Here is a 24,857-nt window from a genome sequence, read left to right as displayed (position 1 = left end):
ATTTTAGAATTGAGAGTTTTATTCATTAACTTTGCCAGTGAGGGGCAAATTCTAAATCCTGTGGATTTTGGAACATCAGATAGAATTTGAGCATATTTTAAAACCATATCCCTCCTTTAGTCACTAAAATTTTATAAGATGAACCTGGCATATCTCTGCTTCATGAACATTGAAAGATCTTTTTCTAGGTCCATCACAACCTGTGAATCCCCCTAGACCTTCCAAACATAGTGAGCGGAGAAGAAGATCACAGCGTTTAGCCACTTTGCCGTTGCCTGATGATTCTGTAGAAAAGGTTTCTTCTCCCTCTCCAATCACTGATGGAAAAGTGTTCTCCATCAGTTCTCAAAATCAGCAAGAGCCATCAATACCTGAGGGTAATGTATTCTAATTTAATATAGAACACATAAAACAAAGAAAAAAAATCTAAATCATAAAAATAAATTGGAAACTAAGACATTTCTGCTTTTTTCTACTGACATCTTTTGGACTGATAAGCACTTGTTTAACACTTTAATCCAAATTGATATTCATTGGATCAGTTTTTCTCTATTAATATTTTATTACATTCTTTCTTTTATGTAGTACCTGATGTTGCTCATGTATCACTTGAGAAGCTTGGACCCTCTCTCCCTCTTGACTTAAGCCGTAGTTCGGAGGTTACAGCACCCGTAACCACAGAATCCTCTTTTAATGAGTACCCCAGTACAGAAAAGGAAGATATACAGATGATTTCATATCATTCTTCCAAAGCAGTAACTGATGGAAGAGTAGCTTCAACAGTGTCAGGTAAAAAGATTCAGTTTGTAAATAGTTAGGCTTATAGATATAGGTATAGAAAATTGCTCTTTATTTAGATTTGTTAACTTTAAAGAAGCAATAAGTTTGTATTTGTGCAATAACATGTAGGATCTCTCCCAGTTCCTCTCTTTCTCCTGAATTTTCTGGGATCCTTCCAGATTCTTATTTATCTTTCAAGTTGTTACTTTTATATGGCCAATTTCCAAATTTTCTAACTTCTGGTCATAGTAAACTATTATGAGGGATATAGCAACTGTGATTCTTAAAAATTAAAAAAAAAAAAAAAAAAAAAACCTTAAGAAGTCTCTGCAGCTTCCATTATTATGGTTCTTTCTGTCAGAAGAAAGATAAATGTATTATCTAAATTTTGACAATTTTGAGACAAGTAAACTATTTTATTTAAAAATTTTTTATCAGTGTTCACTAATTAGAGTTAAGTATTTCTTCAGTTTTAGAGGCAAAAGTCAATCCTTTTGTTTTGTGATTCCCCCCACCTCCCAACAGGCCTAGCCAGCAATTCATCTATAATTATGTGTATCTAGAACCCATAAATTATTTTTTGAGGAGAGATAGGGTCCCTCTATCTCTTTAAAATTGCTTTTTGTAAGGCTTCTTTACTGTCTAAACATTCCTGAGCATGAGTCTTACCTCTGCTTACAATCTACTTCTTCCTATCTGCGTTGCATTGTATTAAATAAAACTAATACTTGTTAGTAAAGGGATTGAAACAATAATAAAAAATGTAAATAGATAATTGAGAATTTAAAATTTTAGTAAAACAGGTAGGGTCTAATTCAAGTTTGAAGTATAAATCAATAATTCTAGTCATTCAGCTCAATGAAACTTACTTTCCCTATCCTGTATCCCAGGAAGACTAGGTATTAATAAAATATTTTGAAGTTCATTCCGTATTATTCTTTAGTTAATTAGACTCAGAGACAGTCATAGAGCAGAAAAAAAATGTTTTAAATGTTATTTTTAAATCAGAAGAACAGTGAATATGTTAATGCTTAAATTTATGTATTTTAAGTCATGGGAAAAGTTTTTTAATTGGCAGTCTTTTCAAGAAGCACTGGTTCAAATAACAAAAAAATAAATATAAAATATAAACCTTGAAAAATTATTTTAACATATACATTTGATTTAAAATAATTAGAAGATTAAATTTGTGAAATCAAAGATTTAGCTGTTTTTCTGGATTATAATATAAGAATACTTAGTATTTATTAATACTTATTTTTAGTATTTATTTTAAAAATATATGATGTATATTAAATTTTTAAAAAATATTCTGAAAGTCTACATCTTTGTATAATAGTATTAGCCATGGCTAAAACCTTTATGAAACTATTATTCTCCTAAGTAACACTTGTTTGGTTGGTATAAATCAAGTCAGTTTCAAATAGTATAATGCCAATAAATAATAAATGTAGAATTGACTAGCCAACCTCTGTCTATATTCAGTCAATTCTAGAATAAGCAAAAAAGTAGTTTTTTTGGTTTGTAGACTTGTGCTTGTGAAAAATTGAATATATTAAAATCTCTAAAACTATTCACTTTATTATGTTTTAGAGAAAGCATATATCTGAACTTTTCCCTTATCCATTGGCTGTATATACTAAAAAGAAACATCCTGAAACCATTTTCCTGATAATGTATAATAGACCTTACAATGAGTATTTTATTCCATTCCTTCAATATCTTTTGTTGATGTGAAATTATCAGTTACAATGTATCATTGTTCATCTTGTTTGCCTAATTTCAATTTCTTTTACAAAAGTTAAAATTAATTTGTACATTTAATTACCAGTGTATTTTTGGTTACTTAGAATTAGATAATAAGTTTCTTTCCTTTCTCCCCTCATTCACTTACCTCTAAAAAGCCACCAAATAAATAAATATTAGGAAGCTTCTTAAATTGGTAAAACTTTAAAGACTTTCAACTTGGAAGAGAGTATGGTATTGTGGAAAGAGTGCTGGCTTCAAGCCAGAGGACTTATTTTCAGATCCTACCCAGATACTTTTTATCTGGGTGACCTTGAACAAGTCACTTAATATCCCTCAACTATAATTTTCTCATCTGCAGAGTGGAGCAGTCAAACTAAATAAACTCTGATGCCTCTTTCAGCACTAAATTTATGATCCTACTGGTATTTAATATTGTAAATGCATCAAAATTATAATTTACTTTTGGGTATAAATATTAATATAAATGCTTATAGAAAATACTTTCCTTAAGTTATATATTTTTTTGCTTTTTGATTCAGACCTATAAATTCATGAGAACTTATAAGATGGAAATTTACTCCAACAAAGCAGCTCATCTGATATTAAGAGAGACTTTCTACTTGCTTAAGTGACTTGTTCATGATATCTTAGCCAAAAATTGAACCTAGGTCAGCTAGACTCTAAGGCTGGCCCTATATCATTTCCCACCTTCTTCTCAAAAAACCCAATAGTGCAAAAAAGCAAGCTGTACCACAAATAGATAGCTAATATCCAATCTAATAGATATCTAATAAATAGATAATAATTGCATCTATTGCTTTTGCTTGGTAGCATATTCATATTATATATCTTAAATTTGTGCCCTAAGAGTCACAGTTCTCTCCCTCTCCTTTTTTGGTATTGCTTGTTAACTGGATTTCAGCCTTGTTGCCATTTCAAAATTCCTAATATAACTGTACAAAAGTGTTATAATCAACACTTCAGTGAATTTGCTTTATTTTTTTTTTTCTTTTTGCTCAGAGAACTTATTGTTTCTAGAATTGTGCAGAATATGTGACTTGTTAAGATACAAATTCACTTTATGGTTCTTACAATTTACTAAATGGGGGATGCTTGGGAATTTTAAGAAGAAAATATCCCTGAGACATTTTAGCTGTTTAAATTTAAATTTTTGAGTTGTTTCTAAACTTCCTTGTCACCAGGAATTTATTCAGGACTTCTGAAATTTTTTTTCTAGAGATGGAGGACAATTTGTATACAATTAAAAGAAAAGCACCAAGACTTTAAAATTATTTCATTATTTTCAAATAATGTTCTACCAAATACCAGTAAAACTTAAAACTTGAGTACTTAAAAACTGAATCCTTTATGGACTTCTTGAAATTTTAGAATAATTCTCAAGATCACATAATACATTTTTTGTAATTTTAGGGTCCTATTCTCAATTGATGGGGGGAAAACTCTTTAAAACCAATGATCTATCTGATTTAAAGATCCTTCTTTTTTGGAAATGAGATTCTTCTCTTAAAAGGAGGATATTAATTCTCTTATCATCTCTTTTCTTCTGCTTCAAGTTTTTCTTAATCATGACCTGAGTGCTTGCCTATCACATATCACATCACACTTTAGTGTTTTCATGTATTTTTATAATAAATCCTTTTATAGATACTTATTTGGAATTTTTTTTTTAAGTAGTATTGATTCATATGTATTGATCCAGCCATTTTTCTCATCTAATTTCCCTGTGTGACAAAGTGGCTAGGTGAGGTTTGGACTTTTGTAGTGTTTGACCCATTAGATTTGGAAAAATAGGTCACCCATGTGAAAATTTAATATATGCTTTTCTCTGAAATGGGGCTAACAAGATTTGTGAAGGTTAGGGTGAGATAATGCATGTAAAGTACTTTGATACTTTTACTGTGTTTAAAGATCAGTTTTTATATGTTTTCTTATTCTATAACGAGGTTTTAGAGGTTTCTAATTTACAGTGTGAGTTCTTAGTGGATAAAGTCCTGAAGCAGCAGGCAGGTCACCTAAATATGAATCTTAATTTTTTTATTAACTGTGTCTTATACATCAGTTAACTTATTTTCTTTACTGTCTACAAAATGGCTACAGTGGTAATATACACCTCTTTCTCTATTGAGTCTTGTTCAAACCTGAAAATTTCTTTCTGAGAAGAATTTATGTAGTTATAAGTAGTGAAATTAATATAACTTAAAAATTTTCAAATTGTATATCCTTGTAAAGATAGCCATCATTCTTAGTAACCTTTGTAAAGATGGGATTAATATGTTATTTGGAAAGTTTTTATATCATCATTAAATTTTTCAAGTCTTTATTCCTCGATTTCAAATAAAAATTACTATAATATCAGAAACTGATTACCTCTGTGCAGTTTTAAAATATTGTAGTTGATAATGAAATGGAGAAATATTATACTTTAAATTAGAAGTACTTTCTTTGATAGAGAGAGAGAGTTCTGAAACCATAGGATATAGTGCCCCCAGGGTTCTAAGTCCAGCATTGTTCATTTAAAACAGCTCAGGAAGCTAGGTGGCATAGTAGATAGAATGCTGGGCCTTGAAACCAGCAAAGGCTGAATTTAAATCTAGTCTTAAATATATACTAACTCTGTGACCCTGAGCATGTCACTCAAGCTGTCTACCTCAATTTGCACAATTGTAAAATAGAGCTAATAACAATGCTTGCCTCTAGTGGTGTTATGAAGTCAAGTGAGATAATGGTTGTAAAGTTCTTGACGCAAGAGTTTTTGAGTCCATGTTTCTTTCCTTCTGTTCCTTAATGTTTATGTTTATTAAACAAAAAAACTCATAAAACTTCATTTTAGTAGTATTGATATGTAACAAAAAAAATTCAGGGTTTATTGTTTCATCCTTAAGGACCTCTAATTGATGTGGACTTAAGTTATTTAGTTCTCTACTATTCAGAGCATTCCATAAAGCAAAACACTTTCCTCCGTTTCTCACATTACTATCCTAAGTCAGATAAAGAAATTTAATCCAGAACTGCCTTATCCATAGTGTAATATTAACTTAAAACCTGCTATTTTGTCAACTTTAACATTAGATTTATAAAAGCACAATTCCTGATATATGATAGGTGATTAATAAATGCATACTATTGTTGATTAGTAAGAAACCAGAAATCACAAATTATATTAAATTCTGCTTGCAAATATATGGTATGCTAAAAAAAGAAAAAAATCTTGAGTCTTCAGTTTTCAAAAGACAGCTTAAGAGAGAATTGGTAAAACCCTGATTTCATCTTTACTTTTTCTATAATCATTTTGCAAAGACTGAGGAACAGGTTCTGAATAGTCAGTGTAATCATTAGAGACCCAAGACTAGACCCTTGAAGTTCAGTGTTCAGTAACCAGGCTATCTACATCTACTGAAATTTTTGACTCCAATAACTTTTATAGATAGCATAAAATACAGAAGGACCTATGTCACTGGAGTGAATACCCACATGGAGGAAATTCCAGATTCTTGAGGTACTGAAGTAAAATCTTAGAGAAAGGAAGGAAGAGGCAATGACTACAGTATTTTATTTTGATTACCTTCTTATATTTAGTAGGGAATCTCAATACAAATATTTATCTTTGCTATAATTTCTCACATGTATACATCTTCCCCAGAGAATAAGTAGATTACTTAAATTACTTAAATATTCCCTCAAATTATTAAGCAGTTTTGAATGATTAATTTAGTGCTATTAATTATATGCTATCTTTGAATTTCTATTTAATTTAGATTAGCTAATGAGTTTTGAGATAAGGTGAAAGAGATATCAATTTTTATGCTACCCATGTAAATAAAGATATGTGTACCACTGCTTTTAAATTATGTTCATTTAAAGGTGACATATATGCATTTTTTAAATTATTATAGCTTTTTATTGACAAAACATATGCATGGGTAATTTTTCAACATTGACCCTTGTAAAAACTTGTGTTCCCACTTTTCCCCTCCTTCCCTTTACCTCCTCCCCAGATGGAAGGCAGTCCCATACATGTTAAACATGTTAAAGTAGACATATATACATTTTTAATAAAGAAGCTGTCTTATATACAAGATACAGGTTCAAATCCTAGCAAGAATGTTAAACATTTGTATGAAATGACCATTAATAATTGAGGGATCTTGAAAGTCAGAGGAAAACTGGATTCATATTTTGCCTCTGATACTTATTGCTTATATGATTCTGGGCACTCCTGTTTCTGCGATCCTGTTTCTTTATCTTTAAAGTGAGAGTCTGATTAGATGAACTTTAAATTCTCTTGCCAGGGCAGCTCTGTATGCATATTGATAAAAGTTATAAATCTTTTAGCATAAAGTGATTTTTAAAAAATGCATTTCACATTTGGGTGCTATATCATTACTACCAAAAAAATTGTTTAGTACAAGTTTGAACATTTAATTACATGTATGTTTTGGGTTATTGAGATTGATTTTCTTTGGAGGGACCATTAGGGAGGAATATATAATCCTTTCAGCCGATACAAATCAGCACTAGTTAGTTTAAGCTCAGTTATAAAAGAGTTGCTTGGGGTGGGGTGGGGGGTATGGGAGGGGATGAGTTGCTACAAGATGCCTTGGACTTAAAACCCAGGTTTCCCTGGTTCTAAGATATTCACTATGCCACTGCTTACTTTAGTTCTTGAGATTAGATATATATTTGCCCTTTGATGTAATCAAAATATATTTGAAATTAATAAGTCTCAGTATCTAAGAATAGTATGTAATATTAGTACCTAACAGTGAATAAATGTTGTTTTTCTAAATTTGCATTTTTTAAAAAGAGATATTGTAAGTAGTTGTCAAAATAAGATCATTGAGCTGGGACTTAAAAGATCTCTTTACTATTTCACCTTTCTTGGTCTCAGTTATATTTTTAACAGCTTTTACATCTGAGAAGTAATGAAGAAATATTTATTTGTAGAATAGTTCTATCATGACTTAAGAAAAATTGGGACCTAGTGACACCTTTGTAATGGGCATTAAAGTTAATACTCAGTTTGGATGGTTTGAGCATCCATACTGACTTTATTTATTTATATATATATATATATATATATATATATATATACATACATTTTTTTATGAAAAGGCTATCTATAAATATATATAGCCCTTTCATAAAAATTTTTATATGCAGCCTTATGTAGCTATTGGGGGTGGGGGGAGAGCAGAAATTAAATACCTTACTAATTTCCTGAATGAAATTGTAAAGGATAGTGAATTTTTGGCTTTCTCTCTTCCTTTCCTTATCCTATCTCTCTTTCTCTCTGTCTCTCCCCTCATTCATCTATGTCTTCTCTCCTCTTTTTCTTTTTCTCTTTAACTTCTTTCTTTCCCCTTTTTTTCTATCTCCTTACTCTCCTCTATTCTTGGTTTCTTTCCTCCATTTCTTCTCTTCCTCTTTCCAACTTTCTCTTCTCCCTTTTTTTTCTTTCTACCTTTTTTCTCCTTCCTTCTTACACACTTAAGTTTTCACACCGATATCCAGAAGGTTTTGTAAAAATCTAAAACATTCGTGTATGCAGTGCTAATGAATGGAATAATTTTTCATTTGGTAGGGGAATTTTCTGTTTTAAGGAATTCTGAGACAACTCCTTTTATAAAACTTAATAATAATTATACAATTCATTATAAAGCACACCCACATTTATTTTTAAGTAAACTAAAAAAAAAAAATTGTTGTTGGTGCTTGTACCAGTAATAAGGTAGCACTTTTAAAAAGTTCTCTGTTGATACTATGAAATATTGCAAAGAAAAATCTCTACATCATTCTGTCCCACTAAATTTATGTGTTGTTTTTCCCCCTACCCTAAACCCACAGGAGTATTGAAAACAGAAAAAAAAGTGAAATTGGAAGAGAAAAGTTCAACGACATTTGGTATGAACAGAAAATAATATTTAAGCAAAAGGCTAAAGCTTGAGAGAAAGGGAGAGCATAGCCTGCCCCTTACTTTTTACCTGTTATACTCTTTTAGGTGTAAGTTTTCATCTGTTTTAGTATTTTTTAAAGAGAAAAAAGTATAGAAGTGGGGATTGGTAATTTTCTCTATCTAGATATGGGCTTTTGTCATTGAAAATGAGTGGATATCCTAGAACAATTTAGAAAAGATAATATCTAATCATGCAGTATGTCAGGATGGATTAGTTCTTCAGTTCTATTTCTAACTTAACTATGTTTGTACTACTCAAAGGTAGAAAACTAAATCTGGGACATTCAGGGTTATAAAATGGCCTTTTGAATTTCATCAAAGATAGTGAAGAAGATGGAATGGGTTGGGAGCTAAGACTAATATATATTTTAGGTTTTATTTCTAATTATATACACAGATAAATATATTGAAATTAGAGGGAAAGATAATTAATGATTTGGAGGGAAAGAATAAAAAACTACAAATATAATGTTGATTTTTAAACAAGTATTGTACAACATTTATAACAAATCTAAAGCTTCTTTTTTCCTCAGTGACAAAACATGAACATGTGAATTTTAAATGTATAAAAATATATAATAAAGATATAAAAATATCAGTTATGAAAGATACTGGCTATATTTGTTGTATTGGGATTTCAGATGCCTGAAAGATTATAGATGTAAAATCTGTAGATATTTTCAAAACCTCATTTTGTATCTTCTTTTCCTCAGTCTTCTTTTATATTAACCTTTTCAGGCAAGAGTTGGCTACTTTGAGATACATCAGCTTTTTAATACTGTTTTTTTTATTGTTCTGTAATAGAAATACTACAATAATTAAAGCAAGGAATCAAACATAAAATGAGAAGGGACCTAGAAAAAATGTTAATTAGGTATCCTCTGAATAACTGAATGTTAGTAGCTATGTGAAGTTAGGTAGGTAAAAAAACTTAAATAAAAGATAAAACTCAATAATACTTGGTTGAAATTAAAAAAAAATAACTCTTAGAAAAACTGAATGAAATTATCTTAGAATAATGTCTTTCTCTTTCAGCATTCTTATAAAATCATATATTTGTTTAGAAGAATTTTACAAGAACACCTTTCCAGGGGAATATATTTTTTCTTGTTCTATTTGTGTACTTTTTAGAAAGTATTTGAAGATTATCTAGAAAGCAATCTAGTTTAATTTTTCTGTTTCTTAAAAAGAGAAATGATAAATCTTGTGTTGATATATCATATTGGGTTTTCAAAGAAACCTTTTTAAGATTTTACTTATTAAAATTATATTTAGAAATTCTTAGCTCAATCAATATATTTTCTTAATTATGAGACTTAATGTGAAGCATTAAGTAATCATTATCCTCTTTTAAAAGATTTACATTCATGTCTATATTAAATTCAAGGTTTCAGTAATTTTCAGGTATACTAATGAAGATCTCCTCTTATATTTCAGTAAATTAATTAGGAGGTCTAGATCTAAGGCACCAATGGATTAATTAAATTATTCTTCTCTGGGCTAGTGACTGATATAGTTGATCTATTTAAATTTAAATGCCACATTTAGGTTAATTATACAGGATAATTTCTAGGACCAATAATGACTATTAACATATTATTGTCATTCAGGTAAGAAGAAAGAAAAGGATAAAGAGAGAAAAGAGAAAAGAGATAAAGATCATTTTAGGCCAAAACAAAAGAAAAAAAAGAAGAAAAAAAAGAAATCCAAACAGCATGGTAAGTTATAGCATTTTATTTTTCTTTTTTAAAAATCTGATTATTTTCTCATGTATCACATTTTAGAATTCCCCTGTTGAAAAAGCAAACACTTGATGAATATATTTTCATTTATTTAACTCATTTAAACATCAGTCATTTTACCCACAGCCTTGTCAATGTCATTTGGAAATTTTTCTTGGGTCCTTGCTCTCTGAGAGGTCCTAAACATCTGTAGAAAATTTCCTTTGAGGAGATTGACCTGGAAAGGAGCCCTATGACCCTTTAGTTAATTTCTGGAGGCTCTAGATCAGTGAGACACTGGAAATGCTGTTTAGAATCATCAGTAATCAAAATTATATGACTACTTTCAACTTTTTAGATTGCATTATAAGAGTGTAACACAGAAATAAGATTTTTGAAGTTCTTCAGGTTGTTTACATTGCATAGGAAAAAGGAAGTTGGAGCTTAAGTAGTTTGAGTTGTCTGAGTATCCCTGTTGTAGTGGTTCTTAAACTTACCTAAGATTATGAATGCATCAGCAGAAGGAAATCCATTTGGATATAGTCATTCAGAAAATTGCCAAATGACATGTTTTCCAGTATTCCTAAGAATACTGGAATTGCTAGCATTTTAAAATATGCCTTCTGTGGAAGCCTGATGGAATATAGAATGTGAGTAGTGGTTCCATGAAAAGCTTTCATTGCTAATGATATTATGATTTCTAAAATATTAAATAGGAAATAACACAGGTATTGTATTACACATCAGTTTTCTCATTGTGAACATAAGCTTCTTGATTTTCTGTTTTCCTTCAAAATTTCGATAGCAATTTATCTAGGGACTTTCTCACCAGAGGGCAAACAACACTTTTTATTGTTTCCCCCCCCCCCCCCCCCCAATGTACTTTAAGCCTCAAAGCATTCTGAAGGCAAATTAATTTGAAAAAATCTTTTCTTAAATTGTGGTGTCTTAAATAGAGAAAAATCATGGAGATTGGTTGTGAACAAAGTACTCAAGACCATTTGGAAAGAAAATAAGTGGTAATTGATGTCTTTTGGAATCCTCAGGATGCTTCAAGGCCTTCTCAACTGTTCTAGGAAGAATTCCTTCATCTCTCAACATCTTATAAGTAGTTTCTTCTTTCTCAGAACTTCTGTAGCTCCTGTCTGTTGCAATTCAGAATATTGTTTTGTTACTTTAGTAATTTCAATGAATGTCTTATTTCCCTTTATAGATAATAATTTCTTTTAGGATAGTAATTGTCATTTATTTTTGTGTCTCCCCCAATGTTTTATTCATTTTCTTGCCTATATTTTTGTTTAGTTTGTTACTGAGTATAGGATGTCTCTGAGACTTGTGGTGGCAAAGAAGAAAGGAGATATCAGTACTGATACTATTGATCTGCTTATATATAGGAACTAAAGACATGAACTATTCTGGGTCATCCTTTTCTGTTAAGTGGCAAAGGATATCTCTTTAATAATTTCACTGTATATATTTTTAAAAAAACTATAAATGAAAATTCTAAGTTCTAAATAAGTGGAAAATATTGAGAAGCTTTGCTTTTTATAAATAACTATCAAGTGTTAAAAGTATAATCTGTGGTTGTTCTTAAGAATCTTTGTAATTAATTATTAAACTTGAGAAAATTCTGTTCCATTGACATTCTTTTCTTTTATTAGTCACCTGAGAAGCAACAATGACTCTCAAATGACAAATATACAAGTGATCATAGTTTTTTTTTTTTTTCAAAAAACATATTAGAATTTCAAAATATATATTAATATAAAAATGCTATTAACACATGCAGTTTCTAATAATCTAAACATTTACAAATCTAAACATTACTCTTTATGGGAGAGTAGTGATGGATATGGAGGTTTCAAGATGAAAAATATAGGTTATTCCTTTAATGAAAAGCCAAAAGAAAATAAAGATGATAAGTAAGGGATTCAAGTAATAAGTTGTGAAGATCACATTGGAGAGCCATTAAATATTAGGAGATATCCAAGAAAGAAAACATTATTTTCATTTAGGAAGAAGTTGTTCTTTATGACAACTTCATGGCTTCATGTTAACACATATTAACATTAGTATTTATATGGTGAGTGCTTAATAAGTATTGTTGACTGAAATCAACTTTAAAAGCATGGAGTTTTCAACAGGTAAACAGGAATGGGGAAGAGAGGAAATGTGAATTTTGGATATGAAGGCTTATATGAGAAAAACACCGGGGAAGGAAAAGGACCTTGATTTATGGAATGATGAATAATTTACTTTAGCTGATATAGCTTATCATGTAGATAGATACTTAAATGTGGATAGCAAAGTAGAATGTACCCTACTATATGTGATCTTGCTAGACCAAGAGAGATTTGAACTTTCATTTAATAGGCAGTAAATTAGCATTGACTTTTTTTTTTTTTTTTTGGTAGGGAAAGTGAGGCAAGGTGATCAGAATAGTAAATTAGGGAAAATTACTCTGGGAATCGGAGATAAAAAGGCTTAGAGACTAATGGGAAACAAATTTCAATACTATTGTAAATAGTCTATAGTGAATGATGGTGAGAGCCTGAATGAGTCTGTAATTAGAAGTTAGATACAAAAAATACTTATGCAATAAAAGGACTGTGAACTTAATCAAATGTGAGATGAAGTAAAAGATAATGTAGTGTGAGGTTTCAAGCTTAGTTGAATGAGAGAATAATGTTACTAATAAAATTCAGGAAATCAAAATTTGAGAGAAGATGAGCTTGGTTTTGTATATAGTGTGTTTTGGTGCTAAAACAAAGCTAAGGTATTGGAAATACTGGTCTGTAACTTGAGAGATACAGATCTGGGAATCGTTAACATAACAACATTAACTGAAAGCATCATTGTAAATCAGACTGTCAAAAGAAAAGTTTTAGCGAGTCATGAAAGAATAGGACAGAATTGTTGGAGGTCCTCACAGACTGGAAGATTGAAATATGTAATATATATAGAAAAATTTTAAACCTTTTCTTCCATTGAAATCTCATCCCCATTTCTCTTCACAAAATTTATATCTCTATATTAGCATCTTGTCTCTTTCTTGTTAAAAGAATAAGTTCATATAAAAAGTAGAATCTTACTCTCAAATGTACAGATTGAAAAAAAAAAAAGCCATACTTTTCTAGTATGTAAGCCCTTTCCTGGGAGAATTTGGCATTATTTGCTTTTCCTTTGCTTTATTAATTCTTATTTAATAACTTCAATGAAGCAATAATTTCCTTGAAATGTACATATTACTGTCATACAACAGCATAAAACTACTTTGATTCCTAAAATGTAGCAGGTTATAAAAGACAAATATGTATTTTCTACTTCACTATTTTAAAAGTTTTGTGACTTAATTGCTTTGCATACTTGCTTCATCAGTGCAGATTATAATTCTTCCATGTCTTAATTATTGTTGCCAAAGGAACAAATTAACTTTTGTTCACCAATGGCTAGTGAATAATCTTTGTGCAGTTAGCTAGTAAATTGTTCAGCCATTAAATTGTGTTCCACAATTTGTAACTCCATTTATAGCATGCCAATACTATCCAGGGGTTTTTCCTTTGAGAGGCTTACCCAGGGTCCCACAACTAGTAAGTATCTGAGGTCGCATTTGAACTCGTTTCTTCCTGACTTCAGGTCCAGTGTTCTATTCATATAGCCATCCAGCTTTCTGTAACAATTACCTATATAGGCCCTCAGAACATAGGTCCAGCTCTACATTTTTTGGTCTTAATAGGACCTTTCAAAACTTATCTTTAGAAAGTTCTCATAGAGAAGCTCTTCCAAAAATAATAATAATAATAATAATAATTTGGAGTAGAACTTTAGTGAAAATATCTAATATAAAGATATTTGTAGTAATTTTTTTTTTCATTTTGTGAGACCTCAATATATCACCATTTATGATAGTTTTTCAAAAGTAATTGAAACTGAAGAACTGTTCTCAGGATTTTCAGACTTTTCCAAGAAAGAATATGATATAAATTGATTGCACATTGATATAAACTAACTTATTTTCATTTTGGCTATATTTGTTGTCTATCAGCTATTATTTGTATTCACATGATTTCAAATCGTACTCTTTAAAATCAGTGATGTAAATTTGTTCCTTCTAAGAAGGTAATTTCTTGCTTATATTTTTGCTCCATACCTCATACTCAGCTTTTCCTTCTCATATCCTGAAAGTCACCTATTAATGAATAGAAACATATCTTCTAGGATAACTTTTTGATATTTTTTCAATTAGCTCCTTTTATATTTCTTTATTGGTCCTCACAGTATAACAGATAGAATAGTGGATTGGAATCAGAAAGTTGTGACTTCAAATATCTCTTCTGATACTTATATAAAAACAGCTATTGTTTGTGTGTTAATTTAAGATATGGAAAGTGCTTTCCATGTTGACTTCATTCTATGCTCACTACAGCTCTGATTAGTATCCTCATTCTGAAGATGAGGAAACTGAGTCAGAGACATTTAGTAAATTGCCAGCTTGTAAGCATCTGAGGCTGAATTTGAACTCTGGCCTTCTTGACACCAAGGTCTATACTATTTACTGTGCATATCTATCTGCCTTCAAAATAGATTTCCAAAGTGTTATCTGATGTTATCTCATTTGATCCTTTTGACAATCTTATAAGGCAGATGCTATTATTTTCTTCACTTCACAAATAAGGAAACTGAGATAGAGAGATCAAGTGATTCAAACAGGATCATACACATCTAGTAAATTTCTGAGGTAGGATTAGAACTCAGACCTTTCAAACATCCAATTCCACATTCAGATTTTTGAGTTTCAGGCAATTCTCTTAAGACTCAACTGAAGTTTTCATTATAGTCCTCATTTGTTGGAGGTGGTCACATACCACTGACATCACAGATACTTGACAGATCAAAGATCCTTGATGTATTGATGTGTTCTTCAATTTTTTTAATGTATTAATATTCTCTCTTCTTAATTGAATACTTCACTGGATCTTTGACCTTATTGTTAAAAGTAGTTCCTCCAGAAGTAAAGATTAAAGCCCACTGATATCCTTTGATTAAGTAACAACTACTACTAGTTTTTGTGCAAAGAGATCAAAAAAAGAGGGATACTCCATATGTACAAAAAAAATTTATAATAGCTCTTTTTGTGGTGACAAAGAATTGGAAACCTAATAGTACCTATCAGTTGACAAGTGAATGAGCAAGTTATGATATATGAATATGATGGAATATTATTGTGCTGTAAGAAATAAATGATTATAGTTTAATAGAAATCTGTTATGACTTGTGTGAACTGATGCAAAGTAAAGTGAGCAGGACCAGGAGACCAATTTATATGATAACAATATTGAAAAGACTAACAACTTTGAAAAATTTAGGTACTCTAACCAATCCAATGATTCACCACAATTCCATGGTACCCCCCTGCAGATAAAGAAGTGATTGATTCAAATTATAGAATAAGGCTTTTTTGGGGGGGAGGGGATGGGAAGGACATGACTAGTATTGGAATTTGTTTTGCTTAACTATACATGTTTATAATGGATTTGTTTTTCCTTCCTTCTCAATTGGGGTTTAATCAGGAGGCTGAAAAGTTGGGTGTTGGCTGATTAAAACAAAATAATTTTAAAAAAAGAAGTGATGAAGAGGCTGTGAGAAGGAGGAAATATAAGATAATTTATTTTTTTTAATAAAAGAAATATTAAAAGGAAATTTTAAATAATTGTAGGAAGAAAAGAAAAAAAGAAACCCATTTGTACAATCTTATCTAATGTAATTCTTATACACATTCTCACATAATTCCTCCACAGGGGGTACACTTGACATGGAGGTGATGCTCTGGATCTCTTGACATAACAAATATCAGGGGAATACAAAAAGTAGCAATGTTTTATCTTTCACCCTTGCTGTAGAATCATCTTTCTCTCCTGGTGCTGCTTCTTTTTGATGATATTTTATGCCATATATTTTATTTAGGTATTTCTTGGTAATATGCTCCAACTTATTTATTATATCTTTCATATATCCCTCTATTGGCCTTTTGGGTGATCCATACCCAGATTCAGAGACTGGTATTTCATGCTTCATCTATATATAATGATAACATTAAAAGAGTATTAAAATAGTTGATAGCCTGAATAAATACGAGTGTTCCATCCACTAATGAAGATTGTCCATTTATATGTATGCATCCTCCTCCACACTCCTCTTTCCCCAAAAGGCTATTATTCTTCCTGTTTTTGTCCATATATTCCTATAGCTTCAACAGAATGAGGTTGCTCTACTGTGCCTGAGACCTTCTTGCTTTGTCTTTGATTTTGCAAGGATACCAGTAGACCATCTATTGCTGATTCTTGTGACCCACCTCTTGAAAGACTGTTGGTACTAAAAATGCAAACTTTTGTTTTTGTTTCAAGGGGAAGATTGGGAGTCATTAAAAGTCCTTCACTATTTAAATTTATTGCATTTTGCTCTTGTTAAGTTTTTAGCACAGTTAATTGTTATTTTGCACTTTCTCTGAGATACAAGTACTTGTATATACATGTGAGATATATGGAACAGCTTGTTGGATTTTTCACTCATGCCAAATAATTATTTTCTGAATAATACAAAGCTAGAATAATAAAAGTGAGTAAATATAATGTGAAACTAAAAGCCTTCAGCTGATCTATTTAAATAAGTTATGGGTTCTGAAAATGTTTAAATACTTAAAAGAATAGTTCTTTACACATATTATCAGTGTTTTCTAAAGGAGATTAAAACAATATAAATCAATCAGCACAATGAGCCCCAAGGAACTCTTTAGCCTGCAAAATATTGGATTTTGCTAGGTAGAAACACTGAGTATCCAGTGGCATCACAGGTTTTTAATACAAACTTAGTCTTTAGTTTTCTTATAAAGTTGGTTAGAGATTTTAAGGAATAGAATTATAGTTTACAGAAGTAGTATCAAACTCACATAGAAATGGATTGTTGTGGACTATGTATCAACTCAGGAAACCACAAATTAACATATATTTCATGTTGTATCTTTTTTTTTTTTTTTTTTTTTTTTTTTTTTTTTTTTTGTGGGCTTCAAATTTGATACTCCTGCTTTATAGAATGCTTGGCAAGAGACATTTGAACCCTCTCATCCAGAGAGCATTCAGGATGAAGAAACAAGGGTAACAAAATAGGTAAAAAAAATGTGATGATCCTTAAGATTTTTAAAAGTTTTCCCCATCAATGATAATTGGCCACTACATTTAGACTTTAACAGTACTAATCTCTGTGCTCTATGTGCAAATTGAAATGTTCCTAAAGGAAACTGAAAGGAAAGCTGGAATAGATCACATATATACAGAAGAGGTTTGAGATGTAGAAGAAGTTTTAAGAGTATTCCAGGACTTATTATTTCTCTACAATTAAATGATAAACTTCTTAATGTCAGGGATCATGTTTTCCAATTCTTTGGAATTTCTCTCCAAGACTACCTCAACTGTTCCTAGTCATTGTTTTTCAAATAGCTCAGTTCAATATTAAATATTGTCTGACTGGCTTTTAAAACATTCCCTTCACTTAAAAATATCAAATGAGTTGTCTTCCCACTTAATAAATCTGCAACTCCCTTTAATTCACAAAAGCTATACCAAAACTTTCTCCATTGATAGGCATTTTAAGGTAAAGCAGAGGTACAAGTCTGTGATTGTCCATAGGGTAGATAGTTTGAGAACAGCTAAAATAGACTACTTGTCTTGAAATCCCTTGCACTTTCTGCTTCACTCTGTCAGTAAATTTATTTTACTCTTACTTGGCTGATACAATCAAGGATGTCCTTATGAGCTCATTAATCTTCCTTATTTCTCATATCATCTTTGCCTATAAATTACTTGTATTCTAGACAATGAGAAAGAATTGGTCCTTTTCTTTATCAAAATCACTCTATGCCTTCCATCCCATCTCCCATTCTTCCAGTGGTGTGATTCACGGATATTTTCAATTTCTTCCCATATACTGGCTTCTTTCCTTTTCTTGGTTCACAGCTTAGAATTTCCTGTACTTAAAATTCTCTCATTTAATACTACAGTTTCCTCAAGGTATTATTTTATATTTCTTTTCTTTTCTTTTCTAATCTTAGAAAGACTCACTACTTAGAAAGACTCACTAGTTCCTCATAATCCACTTATTTATTTCAAGCTATTGTACTAGGTCTGACCTCTTTTTTTTCTCTGTCAAACTCCTTGAAAAAAGTTGACCACATTCACTCCATTCCCTCTTCAATCCTATTTAATTCACTTTGATGTCATTGTTCAGCTAAAAATGCTTTCTAAACTTATTTTCCAGTAAATTTATATTATTTATTCTGATCTTGAATATGCAAAAATGAGAATTTCAGTATATGGAGGAAAACATAAAAAGACAACTGTATATGAAACCATGAATTTCCATTTCATACTGATTGATTTTTTTAATTATGTGAAAAATTTTGCATATTATTTTCAAAATTGTCCTGATTATGCTTCTAACTTTTCTTATGTTCCCTTCTGTGCATTTTAAAAAGTATTTCTTTAATTTTCTATTGCTATTTCTATTTCTAATCTGCTTTCCTTTACCTTTAGCAAAAAGAGTGAAAAAGAAAAAATCTTGTAAAACAAGCATAGCCAAATAAAATAAATTCACACATTTTCCACATATAAAAATATCTATATATAGATCCTTTGGAGATATGATCTACTATAATTAACAATTATAAATTGATTAGCACAATGCTTGGTACATAATGAACTCCATATACATGTTAGCTAGCAGCAGGTGCAGCAGCAGAAGTAGTACTAGTATTGGAAGTACTAGAGGAGGAGGAGGAAGAGAAGATTGGAGTTTACTTGATAATGTCATTGCCCTTGTGTAAATTGTTCTACTACTTCTGCTCACTTCCTTCTGCATCAACCTATATCCAAGATTCTCTGAAGAAAAAAAAAATCTCTTTCATTACTTATTATGCAGCAATATTCTGTCTCATCCAAATACCACATTTTGCTTAGCTATTCTTCAGTTTTGAAAGGGGCAGTAAGAATCAGAAAGTTTGTTCTGCTTGCTATACAATGCCTTGCACATAGAAGATACCTAAAAAGATGCTTGCTCACTGACTGACTGTTTTTCTTGGTATTATTCTCCCTTTTAACTTTGCTTTTATAGTTTCTTGTTAAATGTGACATATTTCTCTACCAAATTCAAAGGGTGAAACTCTCCTTTATCTCATTTCAGATGGACAAAGATTAAAGTGGTTTATTTGATGCCTACTTTCCCATACATTTTATATTTTATTTCTATACACTTCTCATATACTCCAATTATGAGAAAGCAAATTTTATACCTTCTTCCTTTCTAGACTGGTATATTACTTGTATTCCCCCTTCTCTTTTTCCTCTTAGAATTCTCCCCTCATAGAAATTTGCCCTCTTAGAAATTCTCAGAACAGAAACACTCTACTCTTAGAATCTCTATTTTTCTTATTTAAATTCCTCAATTTTTTTTATTATAACTTTCTATTGACATATGCATGGGTGTAATTTTTTACATTATCCCTTTCACTCACTTTTGTTCTGATTTTTCCCTTCCCTCCGTCCACCCCTTCCCCAGATGGCAGACAGTCTTATACATGTTAAATATGTTATAGTATGTCCTGGATACAATATATGTGTGTACAACCGTACAGTTCTCTTGTTGCACAAGAAGAATTGGATTCAGAAGGTAAAAATAACCTGGGAAGAAAAACAAAAATACAAACAGTTCACACTCATTTCCCAGTGTTCCTTCTCTGGGTGTAGCTGATTCTGTCCATTGATCAATTGGAACTGAATTAGATCTTCTCTTTGTCAAAGATATCCACTTCCATCAGAATACATCCTCATACAGTATGGTTATTGAAGTGTATAATGATCTCCTAGTTCTGCTCATTTCACTTAGCATCAGTTCATGTAAGTCTCTCCAAGCCTCTCTGTATTCATCCTGCTGGTCATTTCTTACAGAACAATAATATTCCTTTACATTCATATACCACATTTTACCCAACCATTCACCAATTGATGGGCATCCATTCATTTTCCAGTTCCTAGCCACTACAAAGAGGGCTGCCACAAACATTCTTGCACATACAGGTCCCTTTCCCTTCTTTAATATCTCTTTGGGATATAAGCCCAGTAGTAACACTGCTGGATCAAAGAGTATGCACAATTTGATAACTTTCCTCAATATATTTTTTTAAGACATTAACATTTTGAAAGAACAGTTTGTTCCTTCTTCCTGTTTGAGTGTTAACAATGCATTACCATACTGCACTTTTTATTTAAAATACATTTACCCTTTTAGGTTCCTCAGGCCTTTCTAGGCTTCCTTGGTTTTTTGAGGTATAGAGGATTGGGTCTTAAGAGCTTAATGTTAAGGACCTTAAAATCCAAGGACTTGAGCTTTCCAGATCTGAGCAATGAAGCACTGTATTAGTTTACATTTTCATAGTGGATGATTATTTCCATTGTTCCCAACCTTGTGCTTTCTGACCACCCTTGGGCTTCTCAAGGGAACCTTCTATTATTATAGCCTTTGAACACATTTTTGCAGGCTGCACCTATCCATCTTTAGTTTTCTTACTTTACTTATTAGATGGATCCTCTTTTATTTCCCAAAGGTTTCTGAGCAATATTGGGGTTAAAGCACTGGGGTTAAAGAAGTTACACATGTTATTTTTTTAGATTTTTGATCATTCAGTCTGATAACAAGATGTGCTGAACAATTTGTCTCCCATTTGTTAAAAGTCCAAGCAGTCATTTCTTGTTAAAACTGAATGTCTTTTCTCAGTTCTAATCCTTTTCAACCCCTCTGCTTTTGACTGCCTTCTTGTGGATATTATCTCTTGATATTTTTTTCCCTGACCACTCCTCATTGTTGGTTTGTCATAAACATCATAACCCCAAACTATGGGAGTTCCATAAGATTCTATACTTTTACCACCTCTCTCTTACATTTGTATTCACTCTTTTGGCAATTTCATCAACCTCTGTAGTTTTAAGCTAGTCTCTGAGCTGGAATTTGAATATAGATCTTCCTGATTCTTAAGCCAATGCTGTATTTTATCATGTTGCTTCTTACCTGAAATATCTTGTTTTCTTTCATTTCATTTTCTCCCTTTGTAATTTCATTAGCTCCCATGTTAATTTCTATAAATGATTTCAAAATTTTTATATTTAGCTTTCATTTCCTTTAAATTCCAGTCCAACATTGCTAGCTGCTTGCTATGTAGTTCCATCTTATTGCTTCACAAGCATCTCAAACTCAATATGCACACTCTTCCCTTCTCCATTTTAAGACAGCCCAAATGCCATATACTGCAAAAAGAATTTTCTCTGTTTATGCCTAATACGAATCTTCCCTGCCCTCCAATATTACATCATATATATCTTGTATGCACATGGTTATTTGCATTTTATCCTTCTAATTAAAATGTGAGTTTCTTTAGGATAGGGAACTCTCTGCATTCAGGTAATTTTTTTTTTTAAGAGACTTTTCCTAGCCATCATTATTAGTTACCAGAATAGCATTAACATCAAAAATAATTGCCAAAAATTTCAAAGGATATGTAGAACTTTCTTTTTACTAAACAGCTAATGGGTGCCATTTTCTTCATCCTGTTGGAGTATTCTCTGCTCTAAAATTATGGGTAAATTAAAAGGTAGTATTCTTTAGAGTAATTATATAGGTAGAATAATTATTTAGGTGGTCCAAACCATGTATCCTCTTTGTCTGCTTTGCTAAAAGGTAGTTGATGACAGGAAATTTGGATCCCTGTTAAAGCTTATATTATCTGTGGCCAGAATGCTTCAGAAGCCCTTTTTCCATTTCAGATCATCTGGTAAGTGATGATCTAAGTGCTCATCAATGACAAGGGAAAGTTACAAAATGATTACATTTCTGTTTTATGTGACAATAACTTGAGCACCTACCTCAATATGATGACTCTTCTGGGTTGCCTGAGAGTTTATTAAATTATTTTTTGATGTCTTATGTTGCAGACTATTCAGACTATGAAGACAGTTCTCTAGAATTTTTGGAAAGGTGCTCCTCTCCACTCACTCGGTCCTCCGGGAGTTCTCTGGCTCTGCGAAGCATGTTCACGGAGAAAAATACGTCATATCAATATCCAAGAGCTATTTTATCTGTTGATCTTAGTGGAGAAAGTATGTTCATTTAATTGTAGGATGCTTTTTACTTTAAAGCTTAAAATTACTATATGTAGAATTGGGACTAAAATAAATGATAGTTTATTCATTTAATGAATTCAGAAAATATTTACTGAATTCCTATTGTGTAAAGCACATAATTTAAGAAATGAAGATCTGATTATATGACACCAATAGGTCACATGTATATAAGTACTTTAAGGTTTGCAAAGGAATCTTTTTCTGAATAATTTAATTCATAATAATTGGAATTGGAATAAATTTTACTTTAAAATTTTACAATGCATATAATAATCTCCACTAAGGTCTTATTCCAAGTACCACATCCTGGCATGGCTATGATTCTGGATTCCAGAATAGATTAAGGTTTCAGAGAGCCTTTTGTGCTCTGGAAGTGGGCTATTGTCTGAGGACAAGTCTAGCTAAGTGGAGAAGGCCCACCACTAGAAGATTGTCCATTATATGATAATTCTTTTTTAGCCAGATATTTCATCATGACTGGGGTATAAAGTATGATGGAGTTTTGATCTGTGTCAGTAGAAGTTGTACCCACACTGATAAAACCATAGGTTTTTTGCTATTATAAATTATGGAGAAATCTGACTATGGATTGATACTGATGTTTACACATGTTATGGACATGTGATCAAAGACATAAAATAAGAGTTTTAAGAAAAGTCTGAAATACCAGAATTTCAAATTGAGAGCAGAAAAGTTGGGAAGGACTTTGAAGCTCTACTCAGCTGTAATCTAGCTTACTCCATATCTTAATCTTGCATCTCCTCTACAGCAGGTTCAAAAAATGCCCATCTAAACTCTGCTTGAATGCCTACATTGCTGAGGAGTTTCCTACTTATTAAATTTTAGGAAATGTTGGGAAATGCTAACTTTCTTTGAATTGAAGTTAGACTTCAAATGCCTACAATTGATTCTTGTTCTATCCTCTGATGTCACATTTTATAGAATGAAACTGTTAATTTCATTCATGTGGAATCTTTTTATATATTTGAAGGTAATTTTCATTTTATTCCTGTGTAGTTTCTGATCCAGGCTAGACTTTCCATGTTCTTTTAGTTGTCCTTTGATATAACATAGTTTCAAAGAGCCTTTACTATTCTAATCACTCTCTTCTAGTCAATATATGTATGGCAGCCAGATGGTACAGTGGAGAGAGTGCTGGACTTGCAATCAGTACTGAGTTTGTGCTACACTCATTACTTACTATCTCTGTGACTTAGTTTCTTCATCTGTAAAATAGGGATGACAATAGCACCCAACACAGAATTATGAAAATCAAATGATATAGGTAAAGCATTTTGCAAACCTTTCAGTGCCATATAGATGAAGTTATTATTAGAATGTAGTACTGTCAACTGAAATATTATGTATCATTCTAAAATTTGTGCTTTGTACATAGTAGGTGCTCAATCAATATTTGTTGAATGAGTAAAAGAAAGAAATTGGAAACCATAAAATCAGTTTATTTTAACTTGTTCAAATCATAATAGTTAATAGTTAATTCAAATTATCACATATTTCCATAATTTTATATGGGGTATATTCTATTTGAATAAATTCTTTCTTGGGTACTGAATTTTCAGAGATTTAAAAATTAATTTTAATAATTTCTTTAGCTTATTAGGATGTGATTTAATATAACAGTCAGACTTAAGGGTCTGAAAAGATCTAGAAGACTTTTTGTTATTAAGTGAATACCCTCCCCACCCCACCCCCAAAAAAGTCATGTTACTAACAAGTAAGATAAAATGCAGGAAACTCAATTAATGCCTTTTTGATAAGTTAAAAGCTATTATATTTATCTCATAGACAAGTAAATTGATCCTTGAGTAAGGTAGGTGTATTGAAACTTTCAGGTTACTTAGTTTCATTTAGAATACAGGTTGTCTTGAATCTAAATATGAATGTGTTACAATACAGAATTCCATCTTTAAATTGGTAGATGGAGCTCATCACTTTTCTCAGTGGAAACAGAATTATATGTAGTGATTAAGTTCACTGGCCAACAAAATCTATTTTAACCCTTATTAGAATTGAAGGATAATATTGTATTAACCATACACACACACACACACACACACACACACACACACACACACACACACACACACACACACACACACACACACACACTGTTATATGGGGAAAAGAATTATAACAATGTCCAGAAGTCAAGTCAATAAATTTTTTTAAGTGCCTATTATATGCCAGGCTCTAAGTTAAGTACCAAGGAGACCAAATACAAGAATAGTTTTGCTTTCAAGGAATTAGCAGTCTAATAGGGGAGAAAACACACAACTATGCACAAATAAAATATATAATAAATTACAGATGGTCTCAGAGAAAAGACACTAACGTGAAAAAGACTGGAAAAGACTTCTTGCAGAAGGTATATTTTAGAGTTGAGACTTGAAG

General features: G+C 31.3%; 1 protein-coding gene across 28 annotated transcripts in view; it reads left to right on the top strand.

Annotated features, from left to right (window-relative positions):
* Window positions 1–24,857, top strand: part of PHF20L1 (PHD finger protein 20 like 1) — a 111,027-nt gene that overhangs the window by 57,791 nt on the left and 28,379 nt on the right. For 18 of the 28 annotated variants that reach the window (XM_074265175.1, XM_074265169.1, XM_074265166.1 and 15 more), the window contains 5 exons: window positions 189–377; window positions 586–789; window positions 8,395–8,451; window positions 10,114–10,221; window positions 22,257–22,421. In XM_074265175.1, coding sequence (XP_074121276.1) covers window positions 189–377; window positions 586–789; window positions 8,395–8,451; window positions 10,114–10,221; window positions 22,257–22,421 — 723 coding nt within the window. The remainder of the gene's footprint in view (window positions 1–188; window positions 378–585; window positions 790–8,394; window positions 8,452–10,113; window positions 10,222–22,256; window positions 22,422–24,857) is intronic. The other 10 variants (XM_074265273.1, XM_074265254.1, XM_074265263.1 and 7 more) reach the window with 6 other exon arrangements.

Source organism: Sminthopsis crassicaudata, chromosome 1 (assembly GCF_048593235.1).
Source record: "Sminthopsis crassicaudata isolate SCR6 chromosome 1, ASM4859323v1, whole genome shotgun sequence".
NCBI lineage: Eukaryota > Metazoa > Chordata > Mammalia > Dasyuromorphia > Dasyuridae > Sminthopsis > Sminthopsis crassicaudata.
Note: the sequence above shows the minus strand (reverse complement) of the source record. Positions and strands in the feature narration are given on the sequence as shown.